Source organism: Uranotaenia lowii, chromosome 2 (assembly GCF_029784155.1).
Source record: "Uranotaenia lowii strain MFRU-FL chromosome 2, ASM2978415v1, whole genome shotgun sequence".
Taxonomy (NCBI): Eukaryota; Metazoa; Arthropoda; class Insecta; order Diptera; family Culicidae; genus Uranotaenia; species Uranotaenia lowii.
Genome location: NC_073692.1, coordinates 304,407 through 317,274, shown reverse-complemented (window position 1 = coordinate 317,274; position 12,868 = coordinate 304,407). Strand labels below are relative to the sequence as shown.

At 35.9% G+C, this 12,868-nt stretch overlaps 1 protein-coding gene across 1 annotated transcript in view; it reads right to left on the bottom strand.

The window, feature by feature from the left end:
- Positions 1 to 10,965: 10,965 nt before the first annotated feature.
- LOC129745906 (fringe glycosyltransferase-like) overlaps positions 10,966 to 12,868 on the bottom strand; it is a 157,915-nt gene continuing 156,012 nt past the window's right edge. The window contains exon 4 of the mRNA XM_055739285.1: positions 10,966 to 11,072. Within this exon, the coding sequence (XP_055595260.1) occupies positions 10,966 to 11,072 (107 nt within the window). The remainder of the gene's footprint in view (positions 11,073 to 12,868) is intronic.

Genomic DNA, 12,868 nt, shown 5'->3' with positions numbered 1-12,868 from the left:
AGTCATTCGTGTTTCTATTTGTAGGTTTTTTTTTTCTTTCTAGTATGGTCCCAGGTTAATATCTGGTTTATTATGGTTCCATTGGAGGTACCTTTCGGGGGCACCAGGTGGGTGACCCCTTGGATTGTTTTCGTTGTTAAACTAGAGTGTCTTTCAGCTCCGATGGTTTCCGAACTGTCAGGTTACTCAGCTGCCAACGATAAAGACAGAAGGAGACGGGGGGACGATCTGTTTAATAATTTTATTTCTACACCGAATCGTGGGCTTCCAAAAGACTCTGTCGTTGAACATGAACAAGAGCATAACAACAATCCCTCGAAGTTCGGGGAGCTGTCAGGGGTCATTAGCATATCGGGTGCTGGTATTTTAATGTGGATCAAAGCTAATCAAATGTGGCTCCATGAGCAAACCTGTTAGTGGTTCCACATTTCAACTAGACTTGTGTCTTGAAAATTGTTATGACAGTTTGACAGTTGACAGATCTGTACTTACTGGCCACGGATCAGCAGCTCTCGTGCTCCCCAATTTCAGTTCGCTGGATAGGGAAATCTGGACAATCCGAACAAATCTCTAAATAATCAATATAATTCGAAAGTATTTCACACCATTCGACATCCAACTGTTTTCGAAATCTCACACGCATCACACATCAACAACAACAGCTAATATCTAGCCGTGGACTACTTCGATAACAAAAGCTGCGGAGCTGTCAGACAGAGCTAGAAATCATTAATCTTCCTGCACGAACACCAAACAATAATCAATGGTGCATTATTTTTGGAAGTCCTGAGCCTCTAGCAAATGTTTTCAATACCTTGGGCACTGCCTTCAACACCCACCTTAGGCTTTTTCTAAAATCAGCAAGGGGGGTCCCGCGCAATGAGCTAGACTTTGGTCAAAACAATCCCGCTATGGTCGCCAGCCCGCCATTTTTCTACTTCTCCTCCTCTAGCTGCCGGCCCGGCGGCGATCGGCGATGTCGCGGATATAATTAATGATGTGTGTTCGTGTGATCGCCCCTAGGGCTGAGAGTATTTACCTCTAATAGTCTTCCATTTGGACACTTCAGGTGTCCCCCTTTCCCCCGGCGGGGCCGGTCCAAAAATGGACGCGAAAGTATTTAGGTTCGATTGTTTGGATGGCATCGGCTAATGATGTTCGGCGAAAAGATTTTTCATTGAGAGATTTCGGTTGACCCCTTCGCCGTAGCTAATTGTTGTTGTCGGTGGGAATCAATACCCAGTTTTGACAAATTTGAAATGAGAATCTCCGATCATGGTTTTCTTAGGCACTCTTTCGGCGATGAGTGATGAATCGCGTTCAAATGTCAAAGTCAGCTTTTATGCTCGAATGTTTCTGGTGGGCCTTTCACTTTAGCTGGTCATTTAACACAATGTGTTGAGAAATTTTACTCGTTAGAATAACAATAACTGTCGTGTTTCAAATTAGGCGAAATTGTCTCTCCAAACAAAATATGAAACGATCGATAACTTTCACTAGAGACGCTAGTAAGAAGTTTGCAAAACAATAGTTTTCTAGTTTTTAAAAAATTACAATTTGTAAAATTGTCAAAATAGTCAAAATTGTCACAATTGTCAAAATTGTCAAAATTGTCAAAATTGTCAAAATTGTCAAAATTGTCAAAATTGTCAAAATTGTCAAAATTGTCAAAATTGTCAAAATTGTCAAAATTGTCAAAATTGTCGAAATTGTCAAAATTGTCAAAATTTTCAAAATTGTCAGAATTGCCAAAATTGTCAAAATTGTCAAAATTGTCAAAAGTGTCAAAATTGTCAAAATTGTCAAAATTGTCAAAATTGTCAAAATTGTCAAAATTGTCAAAATTGTCAAAATTGTCAAAATTGTCAAAATTGTCAAAATTGTCAAAATTTTCAAAATGGTCAGAATTGTCAAAATTGTCAAAATTGTCACAATTGTCAAAATTGTCAAAATTGTCAAAATTGTCAAAATTGTCAAAATTGTCAAAATTGTCAAAATTGTCAAAATTGTCAAAATTTTCAAAATTGTCAGAATTGCCAAAATTGTCAAAATTGTCAAAATTGTCAAAAGTGTCAAAATTGTCAAAATTGTCAAAATTGTCAAAATTGTCAAAATTGTCAAAATTGTCAAAATTGTCAAAATTGTCAAAATTGTCAAAATTGTCAAAATTGTCAAAATTATCAAAATGGTCAGAATTGTCAAAATTGTCAAAATTGTCAAAATTGTCAAAATTGTCAAAATTGTCAAAATTGTCAAAATTGTCAAAATTGTCAAAATTGTCAAAATTGTCAAAATTGTCAAAATTGTCAAAATTGTCAAAACTGTCAAAATTGTCAAAATTGTCAAAATTGTCAAAATTGTCAAAATTGTCAAAATTGTCAAAATTGTCAAAATTGTCAAAATTGTCAAAATTGTCAAAATTGTCAAAATTGTCAAAATTGTCAAAATTGTCAAAATTGTCAAAATTGTCAAAATTGTCAAAATTGTCAAAATTGTCAAAATTGTCAAAATTGTCAAAATTGTCAAAATTGTCAAAATTGTCAAAATTGTCAAAATTGTCAAAATTGTCAAAATTGTCAAAATTGTCAAAATTGTCAAAATTGTCAAAATTGTCAAAATTGTCAAAATTGTCAAAATTGTCAAAATTGTCAAAATTGTCAAAATTGTCAAAATTGTCAAAATTGTCAAAATTGTCAAAATTGTCAAAATTGTCAAAATTGTCAAAATTGTCAAAATTGTCAAAATTGTCAAAATTGTCAAAATTGTCAAAATTGTCAAAATTGTCAAAATTGTCAAAATTGTCAAAATTGTCAAAATTGTCAAAATTGTCAAAATTGTCAAAATTGTCAAAATTGTCAAAATTGTCAAAATTGTCAAAATTCTAACGATTTTCGAAATGTCAAAATCTGGAATTTAGATTCAAGATTGTAGAATTGAAAGGTGAGAATGAAACCTCTTATACCAAATACCGATTTTTATCGTGTTTGAAAATACCGATTTTAATGTGGCAAATTCAACGTGCAACTTCAGAAACTAAGACTTTTTAGGTTACTGAAACATTGACATTATGAGCGCCTCGTTTAGGCTAAAGTTGTCAAGGGATGAAGTTTCAGAAAGCATAACTCATCGATTTCGACAGGTGAAAGTATGTCTCATTAAGTACCTAGTAGGTACAGCTGACCACAGCGTTTTTTTTGTATCTTCGAAGCCTTTTCCTGTCGTCGACGACTACGACAACAAACGCTGGTCAAGAACTGCTCTCAAAACTATTCGCAGCTGCGCACAATGATGTTGTTTTTTTTTCTCAACTTGAAACCACCCCTAGAGAGATGCTGAGTCTAGCAAATGTGTAGATTGAATTTCGATACGAGTCGGAATGGAATGGAGCCTATTTTCACAACACAAACACACACTCCTCCTGGTGACGTTCGCCTGTTTGGAGAAGTTTGACACGAGGGGGACTGCAGCTGATTCTAATCGAAACCAGCTGGGGGTGTCTCTCAAGGATCGAGTCTTGAGTCGAGTCTCGTTCCGGCGTTAATCCGTTCAAGTTTCACGTTTGGTGGTCCAGCAGCGCCATGTTTCAAATTGCAATAGGTAACCTAGGAGGGCTACATATTAGTCAGTTATGTTTTTTTTTTCTGTCAATTGGCCCTCGAGCGAGCAAAGGGGAGGTTGATCGTTGAGGTTTTGATTTTGACACAACATAGGTACTCAGGAGATGTGGAGACATGTGGAGTACATTACTGCTTTAGGGTCTTTTTGTACGCAAAATGTGTCATATATCATGCTGAGAGCGCAATGAACATACGCCAATCAAGTAGGTTCCTGGCTAGTTTTTAAGGGAACTTAGCTGGCAATAAAACATATTTATTGCACCGTTTATCAGCAATTGAAGTTTGGAAAGCTGTTTATTGTACTAGCATTTTCCTATGGCATATTTATGCGTAATTTTCCACTCAGAGGTAATTTATAATCATTTGATTTGAGTCAAAAAAAAAATACTATCTAGTCTTATACAGTCCAAAATAAACTTTACAAATCCGTTTTAAAAGTCCACATCCCATTAAATTTTTCCTTAAAGATGATAATTTCAATGCTGAAGTGGCTTCAATCCTTCTCAAGAAATCCTCTGAATGATCTGGTTAGGTTAGGTAACTTCTCGCCTTGTTTTTATTTTTATCTTCGCGGCTATTTGCGTTTTTCGCGCCTCTGAATGGTTACGGAATTTGCATAAAACAACACCCTATAGTGGAGCAACTACTACTGGGTACCTTCTAGCTAGGTAAACAGCTTAACAAGTGTGGAAAAAAATAAAAGCGAAATTCAAATCTTGCCTTCTCCGTGGAGTGTTGCAGCAGTTTGTTTCGATATTTTATTATTCCGGTACAGCTCGAGCGAGGGATTTGTGGGGCGGTAGATTTAATTAAATCTGTTTTTATTTTTACTCCTACCCGATAGTGGGGACAAGTTGAAAATTTTGCTTGTTGTTTTTTTTTTTGCTCTCTTGGAGCCATCATTTTTACGATAAAGCGGTGGCTAGCCGTCGATCTGAGACTGTTTGGAGAAAGGCTGCTGCAAGTAGCGTTGAGAAAAATATGGTCATCTCTCTATCTAGACATTTATTGATATTGCCATAAAGTGAGGGCGATTTTTGCAGCGATTTTGCGAATGATTTTACCGCCAAGTGTTAGAGATCCAAACGGGAAGTTTTTTCTCGATCTGGATTATTTTAATTTGCAGCAATTGCGATGTTCGCCGCAACTCACCCACTCGCTTTCGAAATCGATACTTAATCCAGATTTTGAAAATTTAGGTCAAACGATTTTTTTAAATATTTAAAAAGTTATAAAATGCTTAAAAATAAAACAAAATAGATTTGTCCCCAAGCCAAATTGACAAACCATTTAACGCTTTCCCAAATAAATGTTCATATTATTGAGTGGATTTTTTTTCTATTCCACTCACTTTCACTGAACAACATTGTTTGATATTTAAATTCAGATTTCAATCTGAACATGGCATTCGAAATAAGCTTAAGCAATTGTTCTCATCTAGCTCGAAGAGAAAACTTGCAGCTGCTATGCAAATTATTTACACACTTGCATCGATTGATTCGATTCGATTCGGTTTTTTCCTCTCTCAAACTGACGGTCGCCATGTAAGTCGATGTAACTCGTTGCATATACTTAACCAAACCGGATCGTGATTGATTCCGCGCTTTTTCGGAGCAGCTTTGTGACGCATGAGGACACAAATCAAATTCGATTACGTTGGTACATTCAAATGTGCCGGCTCCTATCTGAAAGCCGCATTTGGAGCGTATTATTAAGCGTAATAAATTTAAATTCAATCACTTGTCGCCAGATCGAGAAAATCGCTTGTTTTCATGACTTGATCTTGGTCGTGGAATCCGATTTACATCTTTATTTATCGATTTGAAATAGTACATCCAATCATTTCAGACAAATATAAATTCAAAAACTAAAAAATACATTTAAAGTGGAACAAATTTTTTAAAACTTCCAGCTTTTATTCTCACCTTTTGTTTCTGCAATCTTGAATCTCGATTTCCTATTACTGACATTTTGATATTTTGACAATTTTTGCAATCAATTTTGACGATTTAGATAATTTTGACAATCTTGACAATTTTGACAATTTTGACAATTTTGACGATTTTGACAATTTTGACAATTTTGACAATTTTGACAATTTTGACAATTTTGACAATTTTGACAATTTTGACAATTTTGACAATTTTGACAATTTTGAAAATTTTGACAATTTTGACAATTTTGACGATTTTAACAATTTTGACAATTTTGACAATTTTTAAAAATTTTGACAATTTTGACAATTCTGACAATTTTGACAATTTTGACAATTTTGACAATTTTGACAGTTTTGAAAATTTTGAAAATTTTGACAATTTTGACAATTTTGACAATTTTGACAATTTTGACAATTTTGACAATTTTGACAATTTTGACAATTTTGACAATTTTGACAATTTTGACAATTTTGACAATTTTGACAATTTTGACAATTTTGACAATTTTGACAATTTTGACAATTTTGACAATTTTGACAATTTTGACAATTTTGACAATTTTGACAATTTTGACAATTTTGACAATTTTGAAAATTTTGACAATTTTGACAATTTTGACAATTTTGACAATTTTGACAATTTTGACAATTTTGACAATTTTGACAATTTTGACAATTTTGACAATTTTGACAATTTTGACAATTTTGACAATTTTGACAATTTTGACAATTTTGACAATTTTGACAATTTTGACAATTTTGACAATTTTGACAATTTTGACAATTTTAACAATTTTGACAATTTTGACAATTTTGACAATTTTGACAATTTTGACAATTTTGACAATTTTGACAATTTTGACAATTTTGACAATTTTGTCAGTTTTTACAATTTTGATAATTTTGACAATGTTTTCGTAATTTGATACATCTGAATGCTTTTAATTTAATTGGAATATCTTGCTGAACCGCCTTCCCCAATTCATCAACTCAGCTTAATATGTTCATGAGGAAATCTTCCATCTTCAGCGGAAATTGAAAAAAAAAACGTTTGTCGGTCCAAAAAGCATAGTCATTATCGATTGAACAGTCCCCGAGGCATAGACTCAAAAGTGTACAAGCTCTAGTTTACCCTGAGGGCAAAATCGACAAATCACAAACCTTTCACTAGTCTCCAAAAAAAAAAAACGGACAATGTTTGTTTACATTACCGACGACAAACTTATCAAATGCGAACAATCTGGTGGTCGTTGAAACCTTCGGGATCGATTCAACTTTGATGTCATTCGTTTTTGGATTGTGATGTGTTGAAAGGTCGGATTTCGGTAGGTCCCGCTTCGCAATTTGGGCACTGTCAGTTTGGCGATTCATACTGTCACTTTGACACAGCGCAGTCACGATCACGAAACGGCGAACATTGTTTGTGAGCAATGCTTTCTGACGGGATCGAACTTTGATCGGCCAAAGTCAGTTAGTCAATCGTAACAAAATAACAATCATAAAGATAGCGATCGGTGCTGCTTTTGGATAATGTTGAAAGTGACAGCAGCGACATGTTGCCCTTTTTTGCTGTGTGTTTTGACAGCCGAAACAAATCGAATGATGCTTTTAGAGGTGAAATATTATTCTCACAAAAGGTGATTTTTTTTATTTTTCGCTGTAGTCATCTAGCATTAAAATTTTATCTTTTCTGATTTTTAAACTAAACCATTTGAAATTAGTTACGAATCGACGACATGTGGTTTCAAGTGGAATCCAGTTTTCTTCCCAGAAAAAAGTACAAACCGCATAAGGTTACAATATCAAGGCGCTGATAAATCATCACCAGCTTCCAATTCAACTCGAGGCGCAATGATTCGGACGACCAGAGAAAAACAAAGTCTTGTGAAAAATGAGTACATCCACATGTGCCGAGTCGCTGCGCCCGCCGGAAGCTTCCATTCACACATTCCTTCATCATTGGGGCATCAAATGGGGAATCATTCCCACAAGATGGGAAAATTATGATTCGTCCGTTTGCAGAAAAAAAAAATCGCCGGTTGGAAAAACTTTGGATCATCTTGCGACCAAAGACAGAAAGTGAAATATAAAACAACAAAAAGTGGAATAATTTTAGAGCAGTAGCAAAAACCCGAGCTCTGTACCCAGACACATCAGCTTCCAGCTTCCCAAGACGTCACCCTTGGGAAAGATATTTCCTATTTATTTTTCCTCCTTCCCTCCGGCTGCAGGAAGTAAATTGAAAAATCTTTGTGGCAGCGCAGCGGCTCTGTTGTCACCAACAATTCTTGAGCTAGCTTGAGCAAGTACCATGCTTGAGTCGATGAACGATGGGCAACCGTCATTAAGCTTTGATCTGTGGGACCAGTGGGATATTTTTTTCAACCAAACCATTTGCAGATAATCGTTTCCACTTGGGGTTTGTGTGATTAAACTTTGCTGCCTACTAACGACTGCAAGTGGCTACTGGTAACACTTGTTAATCGACCCAAGCACTAAGTCAACTCTGGATCGGGCCTTGATTGGTTCAATTTATCTAACCCAATTAAAATGGCGGAGTAGCTGAACTCGTAGTGGAACCAGTTTTGCAAACATGCACATTAGATGGTGTCACCAGTCTTATTCCAATTAAATGCTAGTATTTTAAATAGATTTCTAAAAAATCTAGAAATTTCTAGATTTGGTTGACGAAAAAGTTCAATTTTGTAGATAAACCGGGTTGACTATTGCTTGTAATTAAAATTAAAAGCTCCTACACGATGCTACGGAGTGGTTTACCGCAGACAATGTCTAAGTATATAGTTTTCAAACTAAATTGTCAATCTACCCAACGCGATAGGCTTCCACTCAATTTAGGAGCATTAAGCCATTGCTCGTCAACGAGAGTACGCTTATTGAAGCTTAACAAAAAAAAATGTCAAAAATGTCAAAATTGTCAAAATTGTCAAAATTGTCAAAATTGTCAAAATTGTCAAAATTGTCAAAATTGTCAAAATTGTCAAAATTGTCAAAATTGTCAAAATTGTCAAAATTGTCAAAATTGTCAAAATTGTCAAAATTGTCAAAATTGTCAAAATTGTCAAAATTGTCAAAATTGTCAAAATTGTCAAAATTGTCAAAATTGTCAAAATTGTCGAAATGGTCAAAATTGTCAAAATTGTCAAAATTGTCAAAATTGTCAAAATTGTCAAAATTGTCAAAATTGTCAAAATTGTCAAAATTGTCAAAATTGTCAAAATTGTCAAAATTGTCAAAATTGTCAAAATTGTCAAAATTGTCAAAATTGTCAAAATTGTCAAAATTGTCAAAATTGTCAAAATTGTCAAAATTGTCGAAATTGTCGAAATTGTCAAAATTGTCAAAATTGTCAAAATTGTCAAAATTGTCAAAATTGTCAAAATTGTCAAAATTGTCAAAATTGTCAAAATTGTCAAAATTGTCAAAATTGTCAAAATTGTCAAAATTGTCAAAATTGTCAAAATTGTCAAAATTGTCAAAATTGTCAAAATTGTCAAAATTGTCAAAATTGTCAAAATTGTCAAAATTGTCAAAATTGTCAAAATTGTCAAAATTGTCAAAATTGTCAAAATTGTCAAAATTGTCAAAATTGTCAAAATTGTCAAAATTGTCAAAATTGTCAAAATTGTCAAAATTGTCAAAATTGTCAAAATTGTCAAAATTGTCAAAATTGTCAAAATTGTCAAAATTGTCAAAATTGTCAAAATTGTCAAAATTGTCAAAATTGTCAAAATTGTCAAAATTGTCAAAATTGTCAAAATTGTCAAAATTGTCAAAATTGTCAAAATTGTCAAAATTGTCAAAATTGTCAAAATTGTCAAAATTGTCAAAATTGTCAAAATTGTCAAAATTGTCAAAATTGTCAAAATTGTCAAAATTGTCAAAATTGTCAAAATTGTCAAAATTGTCAAAATTGTCAAAATTGTCAAAATTGTCAAAATTGTCAAAATTGTCAAAATTGTCAAAATTGTCTAAAATCGGAAGTCGAAATCTGTCAGTCGAAAGTCGAAAGTCGAAAGTCAAAAGTCGAAAGTCAAAAGTCGAAAGTCGAAAGTCGCGATAGTTGAAAGTCGAAAGTCGAATGTCGAAAGTCGAATGTCGAAAGTCGAAAGTCGCAAGTCGAAAGTCGAAAGTCGAATGTCGAAAGTCGAAAGTCGAAGGTAGAAAGTCGAAAGTCTGAAGTCGAAAGTCGATAGTCGAGAATCGAAAGTCGAAAGTCGAAAATCGAAAGTCGTGAGTTGAAAGTTCAAAGTCGTAAGTCGTAAGTCGAAAGTCGAAAGTCGAAAGTCGAAAGTCGACTTCGAGAGTCGAAAAACGAGCATCGAAAGTCGGAAGCCGTGTGCCCCGATCCATTTGTCGAAATTCTAAGTTTTTCTGTTAAGGATCAAAAGCAAAAATATTTTTTTTTAATAAAGAGGTGATTAAAAATTTAAACCACTCCGTGCTGAGATCCAATATCCGTCCCCTATTTTATCGCAAATCCACAATCGATAGGCTTTCACGCAACAGGCAAATGGCCAGCCTCGCCTCTCACTCGACTAATCCAATTAATCTTAACCTTTTGGGTATCAGCCGAAGGAATCCATTCATTGAGGTCCTTCGAATATCCGACGCAAAGTCCGTTAAGCAGCGAGCGGTTTCGTGTTATTATCTTAATTAATCGGTCGCGTCCGCCCAATTTCGGATGATGAAATGGTTGTTTTTTTCTCTCCCGTGTCTACCTATCTCGCTTACTGGCCATTGTTCTGTGCGTTTATATGCCCGCTCAATGAATGAAGAAAGAGAGAAGAGGGAGGGTCTCGAAAGATTGCCGGGGTCAACTCTTGAGGCCTCAGCCCGCTTAAGCCTAGAGAAGTAGCTGAATCATAACTCTTAAGCCGCGCAGCGGAAGAAAGGAGAGCAACTACAAAAAAAAGTCTGACTTTATGAAAAATTGAACTGTAATGCTGGTTAATGACGTGTCTCCCGATTCTTCTGTTATTCGAGGAAGTTGTGCAGCAGGAAAATTGCTGACTGGGAGAGGCATTTCTCTTTAGTTTTTATAGTCTTTCAGTTTGGGAAGATCGAATCGGTCGGCAAATGAGCAGTTTGAGGTTAGGTTAGAAGTCTCCATTCTTCAAATGAAAACCTGGAAGTGTCTTATCGAGCTCAACGGGAGGTTCCCTCTGAAGTAGTTTCGGGATGACTTTTCAATGGTTTTGAACCCTAAAGGGTATGATTGTCTGATCTTAAAAAAACAATGAGTTCGATTCATCTTTCATGTAAGGGATGAACCTTAAGCTTATGCAGGGTTTTCGTATGGAATTATGAAGGCAGCACAAAATTTTTAAAACAATTTCAAAATTGAGAACTTCAATTACCTTAAATTATAAACAAAAATATTAATTATAAAACTTACTTTTTGGCACTGTCGAGAAAGAATTCGAACTCCTTCCCCATTTTGCAGCACAGAGCCTTCCGGAAATGGCCCTGGGAGCAGTTGGTGTTGACCATGTGTCCATCTGAAAGAAAGAAAAAAAAACAAACAACATTGAAATATATTTCTAGTTAGTTATCCAAAAAAGAAATTTAAATAAATCCTTGCTAAAATATTTCTTAATCATTCGACTTGGTTGTTCCAAATCGCGATCAATAAACGAAAAGAAAAAAAATCGTTTCAGTGACAACTTTTATTTTTTTTTAAATTACACCCACGCGACTTTCGGTTCTGCGCTCATCGCGCCGGAGAATGTGAGTTTACTGGTTTTGTTTTGCATAATGAAACAAGTTCGGAATTTATGGGTTTCAAATTCTCGATCGAGAATATTTTCACAGACTTCAAAGGGGCTTCACAGACAAACGGATTTGGCCGAAATATTTAGGTTGATTTTCTTAATTGCATGATTGAAATTTGAAATCTGACATCTAAAATCTGAAATCTGGTATTAAAAATCTTAAATTTTAAATCTAAAATATTCAATGTGTATTATGAAATCTGAAAATTGGCATCAAAAATACCTGATATACTGAATCAAAGCAATCGAAAGAATCACTTTGACAATTTTAACAATTTTGACAGTTTTGTTACCGTTGTAACAGTTCATAGGTTGCATGTCGGTTTTTGTTTCTTTGTTCCGTGTCAATTGGTTAATTTATTTATTTTATAAATGTATTAGGCAATAGTTCGAATTTGAATTTAAATAATGGCTAAGTAAAACAGACGTCACAAACATTTGACAGTACACGTATAACATCACAACACAGAAGGGGTGAATTACGGTTCAGTGGGTGGCAATGGGAGAATCGAATGACAGGTCAGAACGAGGAGGCCGAAAGAGTTTCTCTTTCGGGTGGTAGCCGTCGAGTGAAGACCACGCGTGCGTTAGTTGCCAACATTAAGGCGCATTTAGTGCGAAGTGAGTTCGACTGTGGGCCAGCAAAACGCCCTAAGACACAGCTTCTGCGTAATTACGAGCTGCCGGGGCGCCATACAACTCCCGGACACGTCGGAATTCCCGTGCGCGCTGGAATTTCCAGCAAATTACTGGCTCAAGAACCACTAGAAGAAGTGCCTCGCTTACACGTGCCCGCCACATGGTGTCGTGTCTGCTCCACTATCCAACCAAGCCAGTTGATAGCCATCAAACCACCCCGGAAGATTACTGTCTGTTAAGAGACCCTGCCTCGTGCCGTCAATAAACCAGGCAAAGGATCTCTACTAGACGATTCCCACTAATCGCTGGACCAACGCTAGGGCATCGCCAAGTTTCCTGCGAGCCGCCAAGTCACAGCGAATTCATCGGAAAGCCACGACTAGGTTTCCGCCAGGCCAAGACCAGGTTACTATCGGACTCTCGCCAATCCTCCGCCAGACCACCGCCAAGACCCTAGTTGATCGTCACACATCCATCACCATCTCCCAGCCACCAACAAGCCATCAACGAGCCACCGGAACCGCCACTTGAGAACCGAGATTCCCCGCCGCAGGCCTGCATCGACGTGAGTACACTTAACACACAATACACAAAACACACAGAAATTATAAACACACAATAAAACACAATTAAAACTAAATATCCTCTTGTAACATCCACACAATATCACATCCGAGTTCTGGGTATAAATAGTAGGCACAAAGCCGACCTTGAGGTCCTCCGATGACATCCAGATCGAGCTAGCCAGTGCAAAAGAAGGTGATGTAGACCCACCCTCACTGATCCCCAGAGGAACGACCAGGGATCCGAGGGCTTAGACCCCGTCCCCTCTGGACGTGTGGTAATAATTTTTACATTTTTGACAATTTAGACAATTTAGACAA